Source organism: Emys orbicularis, chromosome 6 (assembly GCF_028017835.1).
Source record: "Emys orbicularis isolate rEmyOrb1 chromosome 6, rEmyOrb1.hap1, whole genome shotgun sequence".
Taxonomy (NCBI): Eukaryota; Metazoa; Chordata; order Testudines; family Emydidae; genus Emys; species Emys orbicularis.
The window spans coordinates 42,319,026-42,345,452 of record NC_088688.1 but is presented as its reverse complement, the minus strand read 5'-3'; the positions used below and the strand labels follow the sequence as shown (position 1 = coordinate 42,345,452).

At 40.4% G+C, this 26,427-nt stretch overlaps 1 protein-coding gene across 1 annotated transcript in view; it reads right to left on the bottom strand.

Annotated features, from left to right (window-relative positions):
• The window catches only part of MAST4 (microtubule associated serine/threonine kinase family member 4), a 438,694-nt gene that overhangs the window by 309,091 nt on the left and 103,176 nt on the right, over positions 1-26,427 (bottom strand). Inside the window, exon 3 of the mRNA XM_065406852.1 lies at positions 3,396-3,517. Within this exon, the coding sequence (XP_065262924.1) occupies positions 3,396-3,517 (122 nt within the window). The remainder of the gene's footprint in view (positions 1-3,395; positions 3,518-26,427) is intronic.

Sequence of the window (26,427 nt, the reverse complement as noted above, 5' to 3'; positions counted from 1 at the left end):
CTTTGGAATGAAGTTCAATTTTTTAATGAATAAACACTGCTAAAGAAACACGATCTCTACCCACATATGGGTCTGTAAACTGGTAGCTTCTATCTTGCTCCAAACAAACTACTGACTCATAAGATATCAAAAAGTCTCTATTTCCTAAAATGGATATTAATAAAATGAGTAATTCAAAAGCGTAACACAAAGCTCCAGTTTAAGCCTTCACTCCAGACCATACTGCTCCTGGGTTCCTTCTTCAGTCTCATCTACCCCAACCTCTAGCTTCCTCTGAGACAGTTACTTCCACTTTTTATATTAAAGGTGGAGTCTAATAAGCCACACGTGTGCCAAATTAACCTGCAGCTCTCTGAGGTTTCCAATACTTTAAAAAGGTGGGGCAGTAAGATTATCCTGCCATCCGGTTACAGGCTACTATAATCTATTGCCCTTCCCCCACACACACACTCTGTAATAGAGCTGAGCAAATAATGGATTTTTCAGATTGGGAGCTCAACCAAAAAAAAAAAACCAAAAAAAATTAATAAAAAAAAAAATCAGGAAAGAAATCCGGTTTAAACTGACCCAAAACAAAATTTCAAAATTTCCCATCACATCAAAAAATAAATAAATAAAACCCTCAAAAAATTTTTTGAAGTTGATAAAATGATTCAAGTCAACTTTAAACAAAGTTTAAGGTTTTCACTTGTTTTGAATTAACTGAAACAGTTGATTCTAAACAATTCTTTTGAGCTTTTCGTTTTGATTCAGCCATTTTGGGAGGTTTTCACACTTGTATTTTTTATTTTTAATTAGCCTAATGTAAAACTGAAATGAAACATTTCAACTCTTAAAAAAAAAATTCAAACAAAACTATTTGTCAAATTCAACAAATAATTTCAGGCCACAAAAATGCATTTTTTTTTTTAATCAAAAACAATTAGTTGAAAAAAAATGTTGCACAGCTCTACTATGCAATACTGCAACAACAACAACAATAAAATCAACTGACTGCATAAAGCAGCAAACACGCCACTGACATTTCTTTATTATTTAAGTAATTCATCAATATTCATAAACCTAGCCCCACCCTATGAAATAGACCAAATGCTAAGCAGCACCATAAGATCATTGAATAGTAATCAGTAAGCTCAAATTTTATTAGTTTTCCTTTTACAGCTGTAATCAACAAAACCCTTCCTCTCCACAAAATGAAAAATCACTCTACAGGTATGCTATAAGGCTCGGTGCTGAAGAAGATCTCCAGATTTAAGAAGAGGCTTTAGGGAGGCTGTTGCCTCATTTCTTTCATTTTTCACAGTGGCTCCCAAAGAGAGTCCTCACTGCGAGCGGTGATCCAGCAATGAGAGAAATTGTGACTCTTCCGTCTTTCTCCCTCATTCCAATCCCCTCCTTCCTTCCAATAAGAAGTACTAGTTACTGGATCTGAGAAATGTGGGCATTAAAATAATATCCAATAAGGCAGTAAGAATTTGTCTACTTCCCATTCTGAGGTTTGATTGAAAAGCAGCAAAACAGAAAAATAATTGAAAAACAATGGGGGAGGGGAGGGAAATATTAAAAGCCCAGCACTGCACCCATCTCACCTATGGTGCTTGAGGAGAATATTCTAGTATTTACTCTTTTAGAAGACATTACTGTAGATATCCCTACAGAGATCGGGGTTCAACTGTGCTAGATGTTGTGCAAGCACATTAGAGAGAGTTTGTACATATGGTATCCATTTTGGCTTCCTTTTCTATCATTATCCCTGTTAATGTCCTAATCTGAATCAGGCAGGTCACGTAAAGTAATAGCTACAGGATTTTTTGTTTAACATTTTCCAACCTCTCTCTATGTTGCTCCTATGCAAATTTCCAGACTTTGCATTAACTCTATTTTAGTACAGCGACTGGTGAAAAAAAAGTTGGCATTTGCCAAGTCAGCACTGTTAATTTGTGTTTCAGTCATTTCTTGTTCTAAGCATAGGAGGAAATAGTAGTTTTGCAAATACCAACATTGTGGTAGTTACTGACAGATGCTAACTTTTCAATGCAGACTACTTTAAGCTCTGTGGTATCTTGATTACTGCGTGCCATCTTTAACAACATTTTGCTTTTGAGATTTAGAGTTCTGGGAAGGCAGCACTGGCTGGTAGAGCACAGAAGGAACTCAAGAAAACTTTGTTCTAGGCTCAGCTTTGCCAATGACTTTCTGGATGGCTTTAGGCAAAAATATCTGTGCCTCAGTCTCCCTCTCTGTAATCTGAAGGTAATATTTCCCTACTTCATAAGGGTGTTGTGAGGTTTAATTTACTCCCATCAGTAAAGCAAGGAATAACAAGGCACCGGGGAAGAACATCTTTGTACTTATCTTTTATTGCCACTATTAGCATCAGTATTGTTATGCTTGAGAGAGAGCTTTAGAAGCTCAGAAATTTAATTTCTGATGTGTATTTTCTCTTGTTGTTTCTCTGCACAAGGATAAATTTTTAGTGGAAAATACAGGTGGACTGCTAAAATTATATTGGTTGTTAGATTAACAGAGCATAAGAACCGCCAGATAAGAAAGTCCCTAGATGATTTTCTACTGTTTTGAATCAACTTGAGCTCTCTTTTTTCAAAAACTATATACTTCTCATGAAATTAGCTCTAAAAAAGGATAAATACCATTGGCATTTTTGATGGAACTTGGTTTATAATTAAGTGTTTGGAAATCATATCTTATGCATGGGACATATGTGATTTTCTTTTCTTTTTCTCTTTTTGGAACACTTCACAAAATGCAATATACACCAGCACAAAGCAGCATATTGCACACTGAAACTCAATGCAGGCAAGTTAAGATGAAACAGTCAGGAAAATCCAGACTTAACCTTGACTGCTCCAGACCCTCCATACGGCCTGGCCAGCTATCCCTCCCCCTACCTTTACTTAAAAGCACGATGAATGAATTGCACGTTCAGTTCATACTTCATACACTGCAGAAGCTTGTTCCTGAGTGCAGAATCCTGTGGAAAGCATGAACTATAAAACTGATAGCACAGGTGCCCACCAGAAAGGCTAGGCCATTCTAGGGCCTTCTTTGAAGATTGACCATTTCAACACAAATAGTTATACTGATGCAACATTTCAGCTGAGACTGTGTGTGAAAACAAGTAAGGCCATTCAAAGTTACAGCTTCCATCACAAATGTAATTCAGCCACCCTGCACATATTAAGTAGCATTACGTATAGTAACACACAATTACTATTGTGCACTAATTCAGAGTTATGTGAAAGGCCTGAGTTATTGGGGGTTTTGGAGACAACAAACTGTGGCTTATTGACTTTTGTGCACATAAAATCTCAACCATAATATTGCATAGGTCTTTTGCATGCAAAATTGTCTTCTATTTTGAAAATGTAACTCACCAGACTAGCAGTAAGTGAAGGAGCCGATTGCCCAAGAGCTTGGCTACGCATACGAACAAGATTGGAGGTTTCTGCAGGTTGCCATGACTGCTGTGCAATGGTATTGGGAAGCAGGTACCTGCCTGACAATGTAAAGAAAGATCATGTTAAGCACGAGATGTGACAGAAGAGGAAACAAAATTCACATGGTTTACTATAAAGGGTAAACTCTTATCTAGAATTTTGGTTTCTCAGATAGGCATTCTAAATGTTGGGTTCTTTCGTTATAACCCTGGTGAGGCAGGATTCCACCTAAGTGGCGATCTTTTACCACTTATTCATTAGTCATCTGGGAAGTTCACCCTTTAGCAGGTAAGTCTTCCTTACTGCATATTCCCTGCACTAAATGTCCTGATAACTGTACCTGCCTCTGAAACACTACAAATTCAGTAGCTGATACAAACATCCAGAATAGTGGGAATGAGCAAACAAAACAAAACAAAACCAAAACCACCAAACAATCATCAATACTTCACTTGCTGTAATCTCTATTGAACTGCTCAAACATCCCAGGGCCGTCTTTGCCCCTTGAAGAAGCTACAACAGAAGATGGAGAAAAGGTATGTGACTGGCTACTGCCTAAAGTCTACTGCCTTTGATTTTTTTTTCAATTGATAGAGATTTGACTGATCGATAGAGAACAGACCAGGATAACTCAACATCTTGGGTGGAGTAGTCGCACTGCAAGTACAAACACTTCATTTTTTTCTTTAGAGTTTCCTGCATGATTAACCTACCAAATTATTAAAAATAATGTTTGAAAGCCTGTGGTGTAGCTAATGACCCAGTCAGCATGATTAAATCCACTGATACAAGTATAGATGTGATGCTGAAGTGAAAAATTTTCCTTTTTTTCCAACCAAGAGCCTTGAGGGTAGAGCAGATTTCACAACCTACTGAAAATAAGGCAAGTGTTCTAATTGTATAAAACCCAAGTAAAATCCTTAAAAGCAGTTATGAATATATTAGAGCATGCAAAGTTTTGAGCTTACACGAACACATTCACCCAAGCAAAGCACATTTAACCTATGCAAAAAGGCACTAACCAATATCACAACTCATATATTGTCCGCTTCTGGTACAGTTTTAACTATTGTATGCGAAGGTATACTACATGTGTTACACTACCTGAGGGCACAGAAACTCCAAGATTTTTTAGATGAAATCCCCCCAAAGACTGGGCTCAGTGCTCTGGAATCTAAGCTCTAACTGGAAATGAGTTTGTTTTCAGTCTCTTTTGCAAAGATTACTCCTAATATAAGATGACACATTCTTGCCTTTTTGATCTGCAGTCAAACATTGAGAACTTCCTCCATTTATCAGAATGGAGTGTGAACATTGAGGCCTCATGATATCTGGAACAAACAGCCTCTGGAGAACGTATCCAGACACATCAAGATAATGGTCTTAGAACATTTTGGGGATTTTGTTGAATAAAATAAGCATAATAATTAAAATCTGCAATTTTGTTGCATGTTAATAGGCAAGGGAGAAATTACTTACTTACTACTAGGCTGGTCAAGTTTTTTTGGACAGAAAAACATTGATTCATCTAAATTAAAACATTCCACGGGATGTAATTTCATTTTAAAAAATTTAAATGAAGCATTGTCACCCTGTCAGAATGGAAAAATTCAATTTTTTGTTTCAAACCTACATTTTGATTTTGCTTATAATAAAATTATATTATACCAGTTACCAAACTAATTATAATGACCAGTTAAAATACCAATTACGACAGTAATTGCCTAATACCAGATACCAATTACCAATGGCTAATTACCAATTAACATTTAGAATACCAATTACAATACTAATCGGCGATTAACTAAATTTTTGTATAGTCTATTATATTTTAATATATTTAAATAAGTCAAAATAAAAACAACACATTTTGGTTTTTTTGAAACAAGAAATTTTGACCAACTTGAAAAAAATAGAAATTGCATTTTGCAGAAAATTGACTTTCCATTCAGATTCATAACAAAAAGTTTTACAATGCCAGAAATTCTCCATAAAATAGAAATTCCGAGTTTCAACCAACTCTGCTTATTGGGATCAGAAAGCCAATATGGTAAGTATAGCAAAAACATGGAAGAAACAATCCCTGCCCAGAGGAATGTGTCTCTTTCTCACAGCTCTGAAGATGTCTCCTTCCTCAGCTAGCTTCCCAGATTCTTGCACATGAATTTCAATCTTCTCTTCATTTTCAAAGCACTCCACACCTGCTTACATCCCGATCCCTGGTCTCCTCCTAGACTCTGTCCTACTAAAGCTTCACTCACAATTGCTCCCTTTCTTTTCTTTTTGCATTCTTTCATGCTGCCAATATGCTTGGTAAAGCCGCCCAACATACATGAATCTAGACTCCTGCATGGATCTTTATAATCCACTTATTCCATGTAATATTTCAGTTAGAACTGCACCACTATTTGCCTATATGTGATAGCTGTCTATTTTGTTTTTTACTGCACTCATTCTGCTTTTCAATTGAAAGCTCAAATGGATTGTGTTCCCTTTTCGGGGGGGGGGGGGCGGGGGGGGAAAGAGCGTTGTGGCAAACCAACACTAACTACACTTCTTGCTTATTGTATCCTTATCAATCTAGTTATAGACCTGGATATGACATAAAACAGTACCAGTGTCCTAGCATGATAACCTTCGTCCAGTAATGGACTGAGGTCATATGTTCCTGGTAATTATATTAGGCCTTTCAGCACCTGTATATACAGTTGATCATGGTGAGGCTGATGCATCTACCAGTGTGGAAGGGATCACTTCACAGATTCTCCATTCATTCCTTTCATGGATGACATTGCGGATTGGTATGAGCTCATCCTTTGCGAAGTCTCTTGAGTACATGCTCTGCAGGCTTTCATCCTGCATCTCAGCCTCCCTAAAAAAAGGGGCAGCTAGCATAATACTACCAGGATGTGAGGTTTCTAGGGGAGACTGAGGAATGCTTTGATTTGTAGTCCCATCAGAACATTGTTTAGTCTCTAGGTCACATCTACTCCGACCTGCATCCAGGGATATCCTTGCTAGTCCACCACACAGTCAAGATAGATTTACTCGATGAAAATTAGCTGTTAGATAATTCCAAACATGATGGAGAGGTGGTTGGCTATGGGGAACCCATCTCCAGGAATTACAAGAGTTTATGCCTTCTTTCTCTTGACCTGTCCTTTAATACAGATCCTGCCTCCGTTATCCAAGGGAACATTTTTAAAAGTTTGGAAATTATTTTCTTTTCTGGTTTCTTTTGGTTGTGTCCAATCAGTTTATACTCAAGAGAAAGTCTGAAAAACTATAATGTGTTGTGCTTCCACAATGATCACTCATGTGGGAAGATGTTTCTTTTTTTTTTTTTTATTAAAAACTTTTGCAATTTGTAAACCATGCTTTTTTTCCTCCTTTTCCAATCTGAAGAATTACATTTTCATATTCAAACTTATAATGCATTATATATTACATTTCAATCATGTCATAACGTATTTGAAAAACATTAATAAGAGCTTAATGTAATATCCTTTATAAACAGTTATATATTTTTAGTTGTCATTTAAAGTCATAGGTCTAAAATTTTTACAGGTTTTATACAGAAGGTATCCACACAACATAGGAGGAAAAAAAAGTAAATGATGACACCTTAAATGAGTTTTGCTTGTAATGGAGGGGGAAAAACTATTTAAAACAGAAGGTAGATTACAGTGCTGAAAAAATTGTTAGGAAATTAATCCAATACTGGTTTTATTTCGTTTGAATGGAACATCTAATTTTGGAGTAAGTGACTGATTGGAGAGACTAGGGAGAAAAGAAAAGGGTAAAATGCACTATTAAAAGAGTTACAACTATTTTTCCCCCACTCTTGCCTCAAAAATAGGTGCACATATTTTGTTAAAACTTTCAACTTTCAGGTTCAGGTTGAGACATGGACATAGTCACCACAAAGAGAACTTTTGGAGCTACTGAAAATTGGAATATAATAAATATGTTTCCTTATAATAGTTGTGAAGAAGTAACACATCCTTCAGACTAGTCATCCTTTGTCTTTTTCTAACAGGAAATGATTGAAGTCTTTCACAGAGAGTGTTATTTTGATCCAATAATTAGATATTTAAGAACATGCAATTGAGGATGAACACAAGTAAAAAACCTAGATCCTTAGGCCCAAATCAGTCTGGGAAAAAGTAAAACCTTCTTTCAAGACTCTTTGTACTTTTTTTTTTTTTTTGGGGTGCAGTATAGGAAAGGAGGGGATGAATCTCTTCTATTTTACAATCCTACCATCAGGTTAGGCCTCTAGGCATCATATTTTATTGCCTCACATTTATTATTTTTTTCAGAGCCAGCTGTAGGAAATTATGTGGAGACTATAAATGTTAGGGTCTGTTTTCTCATCAGTGCATGGGGAATTAATGCATATAATTCCCATTAGTATTAATAAGAGAATAAAAGGATTATGGATGGATTTAAAACCATCATTATGAAACTCTTCACCATTTTGCCTTAGTTCATTGTGGTTACATCAACAAACTTTATTTAAATCCAATTTGGGATGACTACCAGAAGGCACAAAAAATATGTTGTTTTATGTATGCATCATTTGCTGCTTGCAACTTAAGAAAATTAGCATCTGTTAACTGTATTATTCAGCTACCCATGGTTAAAGTTAATAGACAATGCCAGTTTCCCAGCCTGATGGAAGAGAGGTGAACATTTTTCACCAATCCGTCCGCTAAGCCTAATATTATTCAATCAAGCCTAGAATTACAACTGATTCAGTTATCATTTATTCTATTAACACAAGAAACATTTGTAAGAAACCCAATTAACAAAGTCCAGTTTCTTTAAAAAACAACATACACACACAACCCGCACATTACAGAGGTACTAGGTATGAGCATATTCCCCCTTTACCATTTAACCAACCTATGGTAGTTAAAATCTTTCTGGTAGTTCTAAAAATGATTGCTTGTATTTTACTATCAGCCTTGTTTAATTATTTGCTCTTTGGATGTCTGATTTTTCTTCTCTTGTACAATTACATATGTTGAGGAAATAAATGTAGAGAATCAACACCACAATACACGAGTTACAGTCAGTGACAAAATACAAGTGAACAAAAAACCTGTTAGAACAAACCTTGGACAAACACTCGATGTTTCTTGCTCAAGAGACCTTGGTTTAAATGGAAGCTCCAGTCTACCTCACTGAACAGCAGTGACCAACGGAAGTAATGTATGGGCAGGACATTAAGAACATGGAGGGCCTTTCCACTTTAATTTCTTTATTTCCCTTTACTCAGGGACAGGCACCAGAGTCCCGGGAGCTCAAAACAAGAGTGCTTCAGCATTGATTTTTGAGGTATCTAAAAGAGATGCTAGCCCTTTATGACAGGGAGAATTCCTCAGCAGTTCTTCAAACCAATGGTAATATGAGGTTTGTGCAATCCTGGGATGAGCTGCCATACATCCACTTCATTGGTTCTTTTAGTATAGTTTATAAACAAAAGAAAGGGGAAAGGAAAAAGAAAACTATTCTGGTCATCCCCTTATACCCAGTTCCAGCTACCAACTGCTGATTGGTCAAATGGGAACTAAGGCCCAGATTTTTAAAGGCATTTCGGCATCGCTGTGCTCAGTGTTGCAATGCATAACTGATTTAGGAGCATACATCTAATTTTCAAAAGGGATTTAGGCACATAGGAATCTAAATCCCATCAACTGTCAACTGCATTTAGATTCCTAAGTGCCCAAATCCCTTTTGAAAATGAGATGCAATCTCCTAAATCAGTCAGGTATTGCAACGATGGGCACAGTGATGCCTAAATACCTTTATAAATCTGGGCCTAAAGCAATTTTATAATATTTATCCATCTTTACATGGTATAAGCAGAGCAGCTTAAAAAAATCTTTGAAATATGTTACAACTAAGTTACTGTAAATAGAGAATACATGGGATTTTGTGGAATAAAGGTTTTAGTTACATTACTTTAAATACAAGGGAGCTATGGAGTTTATCCCAAATAAGTTCTTTTATAGCCTTTCAACCCATTCTGTATATGCTATGTTTTAAATAATAGCCTATATGTAAAACAATTCTCCCTCCCTCCTTAGAACCCTGAGACCAAATGCCCAATATATTGAGGGAAAGAAAAATTATAACTATTACAGTTTCTAAAACTTTTAAGTATTATCTAAAATAGCTAAATTATCTAAAATAGTTTTGTATTCACAATGTCCCACATATAAGGTCTGATACTGTATTTCACAACATAGCGGGACTAGAAACAAGTGCTATGTTTCCATTGGTAAATTTGGAATCACTCCTTTCCAGTGTTATAAAGCTCCACTTTCTAGATAAGATTTAGGTCTGATAGCTTGTTATCAAACATGTTACTGATTCGGAACGGACAGTCACTATAAGGTGCAACAATTTTGACAGGAAACCCAGTATTCAGAGGAAGAGATTTTGTGGCACGTTATTTTATTTATTTATTTATTTAAATGGGCTTTCTTTGAATCTGATGAAAGATTTTGAATGTAGTAGAAGCCCACCCAATGGTGGCAGATTAGAATTTAAAAATATCACCTCTACATACACAGAAAATTCCCCACAAGCTGCTGTCTGTATCTTTGCCTTCACTTTTTAAGATGGGCTGAAGCAGTGGTGTTGAGATGTAAATCAAGTTCAGGCTTTAAGACCAGATTCAGTAGCACCTAAAATCTTGCAAGTTGTTTGTAATAGAAGCATCATACAAAGATTGTTTAGAAGGATTTCCACCACCTTGGCCAAACTGAATCTGGAAATAGGACACTTCAAGTTTTGGATCAGACCAAGACAAAAACAGTGAATCTGTATCTGTGAATTTGTATCCAAATAATCCATGTCCCTCTCAACTGAAAGGGGTTCACAGTCAAGGCTCCAGTATTAGCACATCTCTATCTTCCACCCAAGAATTTACACAACCTGCATCCTCCTCCTCCAAGGATTGAATTGTATTTTGATCAGATTCATGTAAATTATCCTCATTCCAGAAATAATGTTCATCAATTCCAGGCTTGTAATAAATTCCATTCTTGCCCTTCCAATATCTGAAAGGGACTTTTTTAACAATCAAAGATGCATACATTTGTTCCGGTGGAACGGCACATGTTAACACACATCTGGTAAAAGGAAGTTCAGTTTAAATTTTGATTACATTGTTTCCAAGTAGTTTTGAAACTTATCAAAATTTTATGAAACAAAAATATAAAATATTTGCTGTAGGCTTTGATGCCTTCCAAACACCTCCGGTGGGTTTTTTTTGTTTTGTTTTTTAAAGATAAGCAAACCACCACCAGGTTTTAAATGTTTGTGTGCCTGGATTGGCCTCCGCAGCACCACTTTGTGGCCAGTCGTGTCACTAATCAGTCTTCAGGGCTTCAGTGGTCAGCAGTCACTTCCAACATGGTCTAGTGTTATGGTGATTTAACCAAACAGCTACATCATGCCAAAGTTCCACTCCTTCTGGGGTATCAAAGCTCCAGAACAAATGTAACAAAGTCAAAGGAGGGTTGTCGCCTCCCAGTTTGGAGCTGGACCCAGCTCTTCTACTCAGAAATAGTCTTTTCTAATTAACACTCGTCAGAGCTCCCTGATTCAGACCTACCTGCCACCCTCCCACCCCACCCCCGGAAGCCCTGACAGGCTGAATCTGACTTAGATTCCTGGCTCCAGCCAGGCTTCTTTCATAGGGTGAGAACTGGAGATCTACTCCCTTTCTTGGTCAGCCACCAATTGACCTGGGTTCTCCCTTTTAACTCCACCCGAAGGGACACCTACAGAAGATGCATCAAGGTGGGACTAATTGAACTCACTAGCTGTTAATCCCTTCTTGGGCAGTGCGGGGTTGGTACACCGCATCACAGTTGCTTTTAAAATAACGTCTTCCGTATTGAAAGTGTCTGCAGCAATATCATTATTATCCTGCCTGTATGTGGCAGTGATGTCTAAATGATGTAAAACCACAGCCCAAAACTATCATTTACAACTCTGCTTCCCCATCCTAACTGTACTGAAATACAATTCAGCAGAATAAATGGTTAGAGATGTCTAAACTTGGAGAAATGACAGATCTGGATGAATACTTCTGGCAAAATATATGGAAGGAAACAACAAATAGATCCCATTTTCCAAGCAGCTTTACAGCTTTGGTGCAACTGCTAAAATTGCACTGTGTTTATCCATTCTACCACAAATCCCTACCACATAGACACCCCCGTTTCTGCCCTCCTCCCTCAAAATTTTTCCTTACCCACGAGAACACTAGAAGAATGTTAAGGTCACAATTCTGATATAACAATGATGGGTATGACAGAAATGCCTAGATTTGGGGATCAAAGCAAGAGTGGAAAGAAACAGTTTAGGCAAAATACCATAATATCCCTGCCAAGACCTACACATAAATGGAACCACGTTAAAGTTAAGGATGAAGATGGTTCCATTTATTTTGAATAAATAAATTCAAATTAGCAAAGATAAAATTTTGCAGAAGCATCATAAGAATTTTATGCACACAAAAGATAGCTTTTGGCTGCAACATTCTGAACACTACCAGACTATATCAGACTGTGCAATAAATTGTGCTTGGTGTGTATTTTTATTCTATTTTTATAGCGTTAGCAACATTCACAGTTACTGAGTTCAACTTCCATAAACAAATCCTTGAAATTCTTCTGTCAGTCAGTTTTCCTGAATCACAATCCTCCACTAACTCCTGGTTTTGGGTCACTGACCTCATGGGAGTTACAGAAGGAGATGGGATTATATCTTCTCCGATAGGGCTAGCAAATCAAAATATAGCTTCTGCTGTTTGAGGACATTTACGAATGACAAGAGCAGCGTTTAGGGCTCTTTAGTACTATACCACTCCTCAATCTTCGAGATTGGCTCCACAGCCAGACCTATGTTGCCCACAGGTACAAAATATTATAACATGAAGCTTAAAGTGTGATGAATGGCTACATACACCTGGTAGCTGTGTATGAGGAACCCAATAATACCTTATTAAAATAGCCTCTCACCTTTGCTTTTGTTCGAGGACTCCAACATCATTTATGGATTATTAGCCACTAACTGAAAGACTTTAACAAAAATCTTTTCCCTAAAATGTTTCTCAGACATGAGTTAAATAGATATTAAAAAGAAGAGGTTACTCACCCTGTGCAGTAACTGTGGTTCTTCAAGAGGTGTCTCCCCACAGAGATGTGCTCCACTATAGGGGACTACCAAGCAGCACCCTTTAAGGCAGGGGGAGGGTGCTTCGGGGTCAAGTCCAAAATTGAAGCAAGCACACCAGAGCCAAACACGGCATCAGAAGTTGAGTCATGGGTTACCCTTTCTGAACATTATGCAGTATGTATAGGAGATCCAAGTCACAGCTCTACATAGAGTAATGAGAATGTTCTTCAGAAAGGCTATAAAAGAGATCTCGTTGAATGGGTCCATACTCTCAAAGGAGGTCGGAGACCCTGAGATTGAGAACAAGTAATGCAGTCCAATATGCATCCAGAGAGTCTTTGCTTGAAACTGTCAATCCTTTAGAACAGTTGGCAATAGACACAATCTGGGAGACTTTCTAAATGGTTTAGTCCTGTCACGATAAAAGGCTAAAGCCCTTCTGACATTGAGCGTGCACAACACTGCATCCTCTTTACTCAGTATGGTTAAGGAAGAAATCTGGGAGATGAATAGGCTGGTTAATGTGGAACGCAGAGGATGATTTTGGTAAAAAACTGGGATGTGGTCGTAATGTGACTTTGTCCTTGAAAAACACTGAAAGGGCAGTATGCCATAAGAGCCCTCTGGCGGGGCGTCGACTCACCGGTGGGGCGCCTCCTGCTGGTCGTCCTGGGAATTAGCTCTTCCAGCCCGGAGCGCCCTCTGCAGGCCGGTGTCTTGCCTGCCGCTGGCCCCTGTGTCCCTCCCGGACCCTGGTGCCCCTTCCCTCGGGGTTCTGCCCTCTACAGTACCCCCGCAGTCTCTGGGTCTCCCCTCCCTAGGGAACCCAAAACCCTTTATCCCCACCTTGCCTCAGTGGCTACTGCCAGTCATCATCTAGCCCCCGCTCACTGGGGCAGACTGCAGTCTATAAACCAGTGATCATCGGCAAGTGGGGTTTGGACCTGCTGCCTTTGCCTAACCCTGGGCTGCACCTCTGCAACCCCAGTACCTGCTCTGAGCCTTCAGCAAGGCCTGCAGCCTGGGGGTTTCTCAGGCTGTAGCTCCCCAATTCCTCTGGCCTTCCCCCAGCCCTGCTCCACTCTAGGTACCCTGCTGAGCTCCCAAGCAGCCAGGCCCGTCTCTCTCCACAGCTAGAGAGACACTGCCTGAGCCGCTGCCTCACAGCCCTTTTATAGGGCCAGCTGTGGCCTGATTGGGGCATGGCCCCAGCTGTGGCTGTTTCCCCAATCAGCCCACCTTATTTCTCAGCTGCAGCCCTCTCCAGGGCTGCTTTTAACCCCTCTTAGCCGGAGCAGGTTGACCGCCCCGCTACAAGCCCCTATATCCCTAACTTGTCAAGCAAAAGTAATGGCTACCAGAAATGCTGTTTTCATCGATAAATGGAGGAAGGAGCAGATATCCACAGGTTCAAATGGTGGGCTTGTGGCATGTAAGATCCAAGTTGAGGTCCCAAGTCAGGGTAGGGCATTTGACTTGTGTAAAAAGATTTCTCAACCCCTTGCGGAACTTTGTTGTTGGATGGGCGAATAGGAAAAACCTCTTTGTCAGGGAGTGGAAAGTCATAATGACTGCCAAATGAACCATACTGGAACTCAGCGACAATCAATTCTAGGACATTGTCTACTACGTCTGACAGCAAAGAGGAAGAGGGCAGAATGTATCTCAAGTCACACCAATGGCTGAATATTGTCTATTTTTGCAGGTAAGTGTAATGAGCAGACTGTTTACCGCCATGTAACTGTACTCTTATCATTTCCTTCAAACGTGTTGTTTCTAATCCTGCAAACTATCGACCAGCCATGCTTTGAGGCGAAGAACTCTGGGATTGGAGTGAAGAATTCACCTGGATTCCTGAGGGAGAAAATGCGGGACAGTCTGGAGAGTGATTGGTGGACAAATGGGCAGCTGGATGAGGTAAGGGAACCATGTCTGCCTTGGCCATGTTGGGGCTACCAGAATAACCCTGGCCTTGTCTTTCCTTATCTTGATCCGAACCTTGGATATTAGAGGAGTTGGAGAGACCACCTACAACAGACCCAGAGTCCACCAAAGAAGAAAGACATCTCCCAAAGACCAGCCCACCTCTCAAGCAGAGCTGGGAGCATTTCCTGTTTCTGGCTGTGGCAAACAACTACCTAAGGGGTGCCCCAGCACCAAAATACATGGTGGAGTATGAAGGAATTTAGTTCCCATTCATGATCCTGAGAGAAGCATCTACTGACAATCTGAGCACCCAGACAGTAAGCTGCTGCGATGTAGATCTGATTGTGAATACACCCATTCCAGAGCCTGGCTGCTTTAGCACAGAGGGAAAGTGATTTCACTCCTCCTTGACAGTAGATATAAAACATGTATGACATGTTGTCCATCTTAAAATTTACGCATTTGCCCTTGATCAATGGTAGAAATTGGAGCCAGGCATGGCTGACTGCCTTGAGTTCCAGCAAGTTGATATGTAGAGTGGCCTTGAGAGGTGATCACCTGCCTTGGGCAGTGAGAGTGTCTAGAGGTTCTCCCCATCCTAACGGGGATGATCTCTTTTTATTACTACTGTTGGGGAAGGCTGAGCAAAAAGAGTCTCCTTGGAGGCAGCACATTTGCAACCTTGTGTGGCCTATCACAAAAGTACCAGCTGCCATATGCACCAGCAGCTAGAGACAGTTCTTTACCAATGTCTAAATGCTGAGCTGGACAGCACTGACTAAACTGGACAGCACTATAAATCCATGAATAGGGAGGTAGGCTCTGGATGATATTTCATCAAGGTAAGATCCTATGAATTCCAGTCTTTGTACTGGGGCCAAGGTGGATTTTTGAGCATTCAATTGTAGACCCAGCCTGAGGAAGAGATTTATGGCCTTCTGAGTAGCCACCGAGGCCTCTGTGTAAGAGGCCCCCCTTTGGCAGCCAATCATGGAGGTAAGGGAATATCAAGATTCCTTCTCTGGGAAGGCAAGCTGCTACCACTGACAAACTTTGGGGGGGAAAAAGACTCTGGGAGCAGAGGAGAGGCCAAATGGAAGCACTCAGTATTGAAAGTGGTTCTGACCTAGGGTGAAAGTGAAAATCTTCTGCAGGAGCAGTGGATCGCTATATGGAAATATGTATCCTGAAGGTCAAGGACTGAGAACCACTCCCCTTCATCCAGTGATGGAATTATTGCTGCAAGTGTTACCATTTTAAACATTTGTACCTTCACAAAGGTGTTGAGTAGCCTTAGATCCAGGATGGGTCTCCAACCACCATTCTTTTTTGGAACCAGGAATTAGCTGGAGTAAAACCCCTTCCCTCTGTGTTGCACAGGAGCTGGTTTTATAGCACCCACGTGTAGGAGAGAGCCTATTTCTTGCTTTAGAAGGTGTTCATAAGAGGGGGTCCCTGAAGAGGGAGAGGAAAAGGGGGACTGGACGGCAGGAGGGGGGAAAAGTCAACAGCATATCACATGAATATGATCTCCAAAACCCACTTTTCCATAGTAATAAGTTCTCAAGCCTGCTGAAAGTGGTGGAAGTGGTCACCAAAGCAAGGAAGGCACAGGAATCATTGCAGCTGGCCTGCCGGGGGATGGTAACTCAGAACCTTGACCACCCTGCCAAAACTGGTGCTTAGAACTGAGAACGGGTTGGTACCAAACAACAGTGAGTCAGGCTTTTCAGACACCACAAGGTCTCAAGGAAATTGGAACTCCTATGGTAGCGAGAGAGTTGTCAGTACTGTGGCAGCAGCCTGGGCAGAGGTGATCATGGCAGAGGAAGCTGACAGTACTGTAGACTTACTGGACACTCCTCGAAGGATGCAAGTGTCAGACTGGTCTTCTTTGGTTCTGAGTGAGAAGAGATAGACCTCTTCTTGCCACTTCGATCCCTGACATCACCAATGATTTGTCAGAGCCCAAAACCTTAGAGTCTTTGGGTTAGTGACTCTCTCAGTACCTGGGGAAACTGCAGCCTCATGGGTACCAGGTTGGTGACTGGTGGGTGCTGAAATCGCTAATTCATTCGGCGACCGTGCTTTTTTTAAAGGTAGATTCCCTACCTGGAGGGCTCGAGGTCCATACTTCAGAGTCTTTATGAGAGGATTCTTGGCTCTTCCTCTTAGACGCCCTAGGAGAGTGTAACACTGAAGTGGTTGAGAGGCTGACTTTTTCAGAGACCAGCTTAAAGAGAGGGTCTTCTGGCCTGCATCAGAAGCTGGGCAGAGAGAGCTCTCCATCATGAGGAGAGAGAGTTTAATATCCCAGTTCTTTCTGGCCCTAGATTTTAACACCAGACAAAAGTTGCACTTCTGGGGAATGTGAGTGTCCCTGAGACAACAGATATGTCAGTGGTGCCAGTCACTCACCAGGACAGCCTCCGAGCAGCATTTAAACCCAGGAGAACTGGGTATGCCCTCCCAGCAATATAAAGCCCCTAGGAGGGAAGAAACTACCACAAGGACAATGATCCATAAAACAAGAAAAAAAAACTGCTATGTAAATTTTAAGATTTTTTTAAGCTAAAACTACTATCACCACTATTCTAAGTATAACTAGAAGAAACTAAACTGCTTAGTATACTAAGAGAGGGATCACATTTGAGGTAAGCTCAATGAGACTCTGCTAAGGCCAAGGTGGTTGAGAAGGAATTGAAGGTGATTTGCCCACACAATGCTAGATAGCCACGGTGAGGGGCACAAGGGCTGAGTGGGACATGTGTGGTTTGAACAGGCACTGCTATCTAAAAATCTCTTAACAAAGGTGCATGTGCACCTGGAGTGAAGCACCCATAGGGGCACTACCCGAAGAAGCAGCAGAATTTTAGACATTCTCAATTAGTCAGATTTCATTTGCATGGCATCACCTTACCACTTTCAAGTAATCTACAGAGTCCTCCAGGAAACAATGTAAATGAGACCTTGGTTTCTAATAAAAAAAAAAATAATAATAATCAGAGAGGGGGGAGGATTTAAATAACTTTCAGGCCATCTTTACATATCATAAAGCAGCTAAAGGGGGTTTAAACCCAATTCTTCCCCATCTTTTGGGAGTCATGTTTAGTAAGAACCCTTTGTTATTAGATGATAATCAGATATTCTGCTGGTGCTGCTTTAGTATGCTTTGATCTCAATAGTAACCTTCAAGCTTTTTGTTGACACAAGCACAATTAAGCAGCAATGGAGGAGTTAAAAGCAAAATAATGAGACAGGCATACAGTTTCTTCTGCTCTAATTTCTGATCTGATGCAGGATCCAGACATACTAACGTCAAAGAAGGGGGTGATTATCTAACTAGGGGCACACAGGAAAATAAATTTATCCCTGACTATAAGGGCTGATTAAAGACCTGAACCACAACTGAAAGTGACAAATGACAAATGCAAGCTAACATCATTAGTGCATCAAAAACACTTTCTAAAATTATAAATATTTATACTTCATGGCAGAATGTATTTACTTTGTCTGCATACAGCTTTTTAAATATTGTATACATAAAATCAGTTTTATTTTCAGTTTGTCATTACACAACACGTAAAATTCCTTCTACCTCCTCCCTCTCTGCTGCTACTGGAAACAGTTCAACACAAACCAAGAGAGTGCCTTAGTAAGTGCCTGACAGTCCTTGGAATGGGTTTCTGGGTTGTGGTTTGCCTTACTACTGAATTCTCTCTCCCTTTACAACTGAATGCCTGTACTCTCTGAAAGTGAGTCTGTCATCTTCTCCCAGCAGCAGGATAAATGATACCCCTCCAGCTACTGTCAGGGAGTGCTGACTGAAAATGTGAAAAAAGGACACAGACTAACCTGAATAAAGATCTAGGTTTGCACACATTCAGTGCCTTAGTAAGGTGAAAGTCATTTGGGATATGCCCTTGCTCAAGCACATATAGAATTGAAAAAAACCCTACATTAATGCCTAAAAAACCAAAACACAAGATAAAAGTTTGCAGTCATACTCAAGTCTTGTTTAGTTCGCAAATAGATTACTGTGCCTTCCATGCATCATGCCCAGTAATTAAGACTGTGCAAGCCTACTTCTGGCTCCAGAACCTGTACCACCCCATTGTCTTCACACTATATCCCCAGTGACATCTATGCAACTCCACTGCCTTCAGTGAGCTGTACAAGAATAATTAATTGGTACCATAGTTGGGCGCAGTAAACAATTCTGATGGTGCACAGAAGGGAATAGTATCCATTTCTCCTTTCTACATTGCTTGGGAAGCACTAACACCAGAAAAACATGGTCAAAATGCTATCACTGAAGTTTCTGACATAACAGTGGGATACTGGGAATCAGGATTACTGTGCTCTATTCCTGGCTCTGGCAGAGTTTGGTCTAGTGTGTAGAAGAATAGTTCAGGACAGCATAGCCAAGCACATCGATAGCCACACTGCCTTTTAAAACGAATGTGCCAAAGTGAATAAGCCGTAGGTTGTATCAGAGAGCTGAGTTCTCCGAAGTCACTTCTCACGACCTCTCAGTTACCTATTTGTAAAGTGGATCAATGACGGTTGCCTGCCTACTTGGTAGCAATGTAACAACCAGTCCAACAGCAGAGAGCTGTGAACTGCACAGATATATTGAACATCTACCAGTAGAAGTACCATCAGAAACCATAATCTTCTAGCTCCCAGTTCCATGCACCGTCACAGAGGCCAAAGACTATGTGGAGAGTGCTTCTCTCTAACGAGACATTTTGCCTAAACAGGCATGAGAAGGCTTGCAAAATGCACAAGTGTCACACAAAATAAGCTATACCTGGCAGGTTTGAGTTACCCATCTCAAATTCATGCTTTTCATTCCATTGGGTAATAGTGAAGCTTAATTATTGTACAATGCTTTGATATCCTTGGAAGAAAGATGCTATAATATATGTGCCAAGTATTGTTAGTATGTAAAGAAATGTCTGCATTACTTCTCAATAATTAAGTTGCGGCTCATGTCTACCTACAGTTGATCTCCCCACCATCTAAACAACAGAGAACTTGGCTAATTAAAAAGGATAGAATTATAATGGGTTCTCTGAAACACTGAAAGCAAAGAGCATTACAGCTGCTAACCAAGAAAGAAAGAACTTAAATGTTCTTTTTCTGCTAATGTAACACCAATTAGCTTTTTAGCTAATGTAACACCAATATTTAAAAAGGGCTCTAGAGGTGATCCCGGCAATTACAGACCGGTAAGTCTAACGTCGGTACCAGGCAAATTAGTCGAAACAATAGTTAAGAATAAAATTGTCAGACACATAGAAAAACAAACTGTTGAGCAATAGTCAACATGGTTTCTGTAAAGGGAAATCGTGTCTTACTAATCTATTAGAGTTCTTTGAAGGGGTCAACAAACATGTGGACAAGGGGGATCCAGTGGACATAGTGTACTTAGATTTCCAGAAAGCCTTTGACAAGGTCCCTCACCAAAGGCTCTTAAGTAAATTAAGCTGTCATGGGATAAAAGGGAAGGTCCTTTCATGGACTGAGAACTGGTTAAAAGACAGGGAACAAAGGGTAGGAATTAATGGTAAATTCTCAGAATGGAGAGGGGTAACTAGTGGTGTTCCACAAGGGTCAGTCCTCGGACCAATCCTATTCAACTTATTCATAAATGATCTGGAGAAAGGGGTAAACAGTGAGGTGGCAAAGTTTGCAGATGATACTAATCTGCTCAAGATAGTTAAGACCAAAGCAGACTGACAAACTTCAAAAAGATCTCACAAAACTAAGTGATTGGGCAACAAAATGGCAAATGAAATTTAATGTGGATAAATGTAAAGTAATGCACATTGGAAAAAATAACCCCAACTATACATACAACATGATGGGGGCTAATTTAGCTACAACAAGTCAGGAAAAAGATCTTGGAGTCATCGTGGATAGTTCTCTGAAGATGTCCACTCAGTGTGCAGAGGCGGTCAAAAAAGCAAACAGGATGTTAGGAATCATTAAAAAGGGGATAGAGAATAAGACTGAGAATATATTATTGCCCTTATATAAATTGATGGTACGCCCACATCTCAAATAGTGCATATAGATGTGGTCTCATCTCAAAAAAGATATACTGGCACTAGAAAAGATTCAGAAAAGGGCAACTAAAATGATTAGGGGTTTGGAACGGGTCCCATATGAGGAGAGATTAAAGAGGTTAGGACTCTTCAGCTTGAAAAAGAGGCGACTAAGGGGGGATATGATAGAGGTATATAAAATCGTGAGTGATGTGGAGAAAGTGGATAAGGAAAAGTTATTTACTTATTCCCATAATACAAGAACTAGGGGTCACCAAATGAAATTAATAGGCAGCAGGTTTAAAACAAATACAAGGAAGTTCTTCTTCACGCAGTGCACAGTCAACTTGTGGAACTCCTTACCTGAGGAGGTTGTGAAGGGTAGGACTATAACAGCGTTTAAAAGAGAACTGGATAAATTCATGGTGGTTAAGCCAGGATGGGTAAGGAAGAGTATCCCTAGCCTCTGTTTGTCAGAGGATGGAGATGGATGGCAGGAGAGAGATCACTTGATCATTGCCTGTTAGGTCCACTCCCTCTGGGGCACCTGGCATTGTCACTGTCGGTAGACAGGATACTAGGCTAGATGGACCTTTGGTCTGACCCAGTACGGCCATTCTTATGTTCTTATGCTAATAATTAGATCTTTTAACATATCTACTCTATATTAGGACCAATACATGAAATAATAAACTTACAAATAAAAAAGCATCTAAGCAAGCAAGGCAGTTGCATAAGATAATATTTGAAGGAAAATGAAAAAGTTTACTCTCAAAACACTGAACATCTCCCCTCAGCATCAGTGGGGAAGAATAGCACCCATAGCTGTGTACAGCAACACAGAGGTTTCTCAGTACTTGAGAAGGAACTGCAGAGTAGAAGTGATGGAGCTCTCTAACAGGACAGCATAGGAAGATCATGGAATTACTCACAATACAACACAGAATTTAAACCCCCGACAATGGCATGTAATTGAATCTTAAGGGTAAAGTAGAAAGGTAATGTCTCATTAGAGCAAATGGACAAACTGAACAAAAACATCTGTTAAATAATTTTATGATAAATCACTATGGTACATTAGCCTGATGAACAATGGAGCAAGGAAGTTAAACACATCTTAGTTTGCATGTTGGGACTGGTTAGCCACATTAACCTCTATCATACTGACACACCTATGGAAAAAAAGACAGAAATGTACTATTTTCTGCTATGAATTCCATTTAAATGTCTCTGAACACAGCAGACTAAAGCCTGCAGAAGCTCTGTTGATACTAACAATCCCCAAACCCTCTGATTGTAGGCAACCCTTTGAAGTTATTGCAGCTCAGGAAAACCAGCCACTGCAGAAAAGCAGCTTTTAAATTAACCATTTTTCCCCCTGATCAGAAACAAGTTTTAAAGCTCCAATCTCCACGCCACTGGAATTTTTAAGAAGCCAATTTAAAAGCCAGGGTGTTTTTTTGTTTGTTTATTTGTTTATTTAAATACATTTAGGTTCTCACTAAGACAAGGACAAAATATATTGCTTTGTCCAAAAAGAGTTGACTTTAAAAAAATAATTTAAAATCAGATTTTAATTGTTTAAATATTAGTTTAGAACATTTGAGTTCACACAAAAAATTAATGTCTCCTGTGCAAGGCCTGATTGACATGTTCTCCCCTGGGAGCGGTGGTTAGCTTTGAGATGTTCAGGCACATGTTCTCCACAAGATGATTCTGGACCCTGGGCAAGTGGTCGGCTATCGGAGTGATACTCTCCTCAATGCAGAACTGCCACAACCGGATTGCCTCTTGGCAGATTGCCCTTATCTGTTCACATGATACATTTTGTGATACAGTAATGTTGTCAGTAAGTATCTGAACCACCGAGCCCCAATACAGTCCAGAAAAGCGTGACATGCATCGAGGGAAGGAAAGGCTGCCCAAATGTGAGCTGCAGACAGCACTGTTGCTGCTGACCACCATACTGGTGCCTCCGCACTGCTAGTGTATACATCACATCCCCAAGCACCATAGGGTACCCTAGAGTTCTTGAAGGAATGCGGAGTCTCATCCATCTTGTCCAAAAAAGCACTTGGCTGTCAAAGGGCAAATCCTGTATGGCCTGCTGCACATAGGGACGTGTGCCTGAATTCTGCAACCAGGACCCCCTTCTCATGGTCACTGCCGAGGCCATCACTCTGGCCAAAGTATCCACAATGTCCAAAACAGACTGCAACGAAGTCTTCACCACCAAGCAGCCTTCGATGATAAATGCCCGAAAGTCCTTCTTGAGGCTTCAGGTAGCTGGTCTGCAAACTTAAACACAGCCATCCAGTTTATGTCATCATTTGGACAGCAACACCTGCTGGTTAGCAATGTGCAGCTGCAAGGAAGAAGAAATATAAATCTTCCTACCCCCAGGTCCATCCATTTAGAGTCCTTCTCCATGGAAGTGGACTTAAATCTGCCCTGCCAGGCTCTATCATTCACTGTGGTTACAACCAGAGAATTTGACCCCCTCAAATCCCTTCACCAGAATGAAGTGCCATTTCTGCATGTGCTTCACAGTAGACGGTACCAAAGTCGGTGTGCTACAGAGAACCTTAACAGGTTCTAGGAACGCATCACTAACAGGAAGGGTTACTTTCCCAGGGCAAATGGCTGCAGGATATCCAACAACTTATGGGTATTCTCCTGCAGGAACTCTGCTTGAATACCCAGGGAAGCCGCCCTGTACTGCAAAAGACCCTGGTATGCCTTGAAATCCTCCAATACCGAAGAAGAGTAAGAGCCAGGCTCTACAGACTCATCCAGGGTAGAAGATTAAGCAGTTAACTGTGCCAAAGCAGGATCCTGCTCCAGGACTGACAGACCTGGACAGGACGACTCTGGAGACTCCATAAGGCGAAGGTTCACCAGTGCTCGGGCCTGTGGCAGACTGACGGTCATCACAAAAGACCTGGCCAGTAATCTCACCTTAGAGCAAGATGAGGAGTGGGGTCTCTATGAGTGAGGAGCATCCATCAGTTCCAAGGAGGCCACTAATATGAATAGCACATTGGTGGCTACTGGACCCTGAGCTACAGGGCTCGTGTCCCAACCGCGAGACGCGCGCCAATCCTGGTACCCATAACACTCCATGAACAGCCCCTGATGCAGGACAGGCAATGGAGAGCAAAAAGAGGAAGATCCTGCCCTAGACGCCGAGGAGTCCGAAGCTTCACAGGATAAAGTTGGAGCCAATCCGGAGGGTGCAAGTAACCAGTCTGACTCATCCATAGCCAAAGATGAAGAGGGAACTGGTGCTGATAGCCCTGAGTATGCCTCCGTCATTTCCGGTGCTGGAAGTGGTATTGACCCTGAAGTCAGCAGCAATATCAAGGTGACTGATGGTGCCACATGGAAGGCAGTGAGTGCCGAATACCGCCACAGTAACACCGATGGCACCGACAGCAATAAAGAAGACAGTGCTTAACAAGTTCCCAGTGCTGAGGAGGTTCCTTGTGCCGATTGTGCAAGGGAAGCATTGGCACGTGACACATATAGACCCACAGGATCAACAGCCCACCCAGCCAACGGGGCTCTGAATGATGCAGCCCTGGCAAAGTCCTGGGTCAAAAAACCACCCAGACTGACTTAGAACGTTATTCTAGTTAACATCTTTCCCTCCTGCTCTCCCCTCCTCACCGCCACTTGAATTCTTTACATCATTTTAGCAGGCGACACCTTCAACTGCTAGAATTGCAGCTTATGCTTTATACTACTGTATTTGGAAGTTGGTATTCCAAACTGCTTCCAAACTAGTGATTTCTACTGCTGTGCTAGTGGTTCTCAGCCAAGTGGCCACTAATAAAAACTTAATGGAATAAAAACTGGGAATAAAGCAAGACAGTAATCAGATTTATGTGATTTTTAAAGGTTAAATTTCTTTCCAACTGATAAGTCTAGGCACACTTTGGTGAACCAAATGTATTCAGTACAAGTACCTTTTCCCAAGCACTGATCCTGAACCAGAAATTAGAGAAAAAAATGTTAGTCCTCAATTAAAAACTGAACAATTTCAGGCATAAGACAGTGTCAGGACTCCTGACATGCCTCACTTTAGCTGTCTCTAAAATGCATACCCTGATTTTTATTATTGGTATTGTGGTAGCAACTAGGAGCTCCAAATCAAGGATTGTTCTAGGCACAATACACATGGACAACAAAGAATGTCTGGCCCCAAAGACCATATAACCTAGAATATATAACGAGACAATAGGTGGATACAAGTAAATGGGAGAGCACGAAGTAACACTGAAATGATCAACCCTATCTCGCAGGGCAGTTGTAAGAATGCTTGTAAATGTTTTTGATATACACTGATACAAGTTGATTTGTGAAAGTTCAGACAGTCCTAAAAAATAATGTTAAGAAATTTCTGAAGCCATAGTGATTTAGATTTAATTGATCAGCATCATGAAAGCTATTAAGATGTATAAGCCATTGTAAGGGCCTAAAGCCTCTAGGGTATTCAATTAATGGAAAGTGCATTAGTAATGAAGCAGTTAAATACTATTACTCAGTGTTCCCAAATCCTCACTTTAAAGCTATTTATCACACATTGCAAGCAGACAAAATGTATGTCTGTTTCATTTTTGAAGGACCAACAGAAATTCAAAAACCGTGTTAGAGACCAGCACATTTACAGTGGCACAGTAGGTTTATTTCACAGCTGTGTTATGCTGACTAGCCCCTTACTCCTCTGGAAAGAGGGAAAATCTGATTCACAAATACCATTATTCTAGTTTATAGGGCAAAAAGCATCTGCTGAAATCACAACTAGCATATGGCTACCTCTAGTTTCAGAAAGCATCAGTTAAGTCAATTGAACCAGTCTATAGAGTAGCTTTTACCAGGAAAAGCTGGATATAATGCACACCTGTACTGCAGATTAAGCTTACAAATAAGTGTGATACAAAAACACTTCTCTGTCACTAAAACCTATTAAAACATGAAAACACAATTTATATTACAAAGATCAATAAAAGAACTCCTGATGAGAGAGGACTCACAAAGAACATGGTATTGTTTATACCAATGAAACTTAAATCACGTTTGTTTTAATATTCTGATGAAAGAGACTTTCCACTGTAGTAGGGTCTATCTATCTTTTCCCTCATATAATTTAAGAGCCAGTGTAGTGTTTCACATTATTTTCTACCAAGTATACATAGAGATTGTACCCTTGGAATGTTCCAGTTGCTTCTAATCTAATGATTAACATACAGTAGAACCCCGTTTATCGGTCTAATTGGGACCGGGGCCAGACCAGATATTCAAAACTCCGGATAAACTGGAGAATGGGAAAATGAAATGCTGCAGCGCCATCTAATGTCCACAGGAGAGATTGTCTGCCTATGGCCTAAGAGTCCTGGTTATTTGGTAAATGTGGAGAGGGTCAGATAAATTGGGTTGTACTGTGTAGTCACTGCCAATTTCTGGATTCTTTTTAGGTTTGTCAGCCTCACTGGACAAAACCGAAGTTACAGGAAAAAATAGAAAAAAAAATGGTGTGAAAAGTAGAATAAATACTAAAATTTTAAAATGCTGGAATTGGCACCAAGAGGGAAGCACTAACTGACAGCTCAGGTCATTTTTTCAATCCATTGTGACATTAATTTTCATTATTAGCCAAAAAATACCACCATTAAAATAGTATATATTTAGAGGTGCGTAGATTTTCATTTTACATTTTTTAATATTAATGTGACACTCATTCTCTAATCTGAATTTCATCTCTGAATTTTTGACATAGACGAACCATA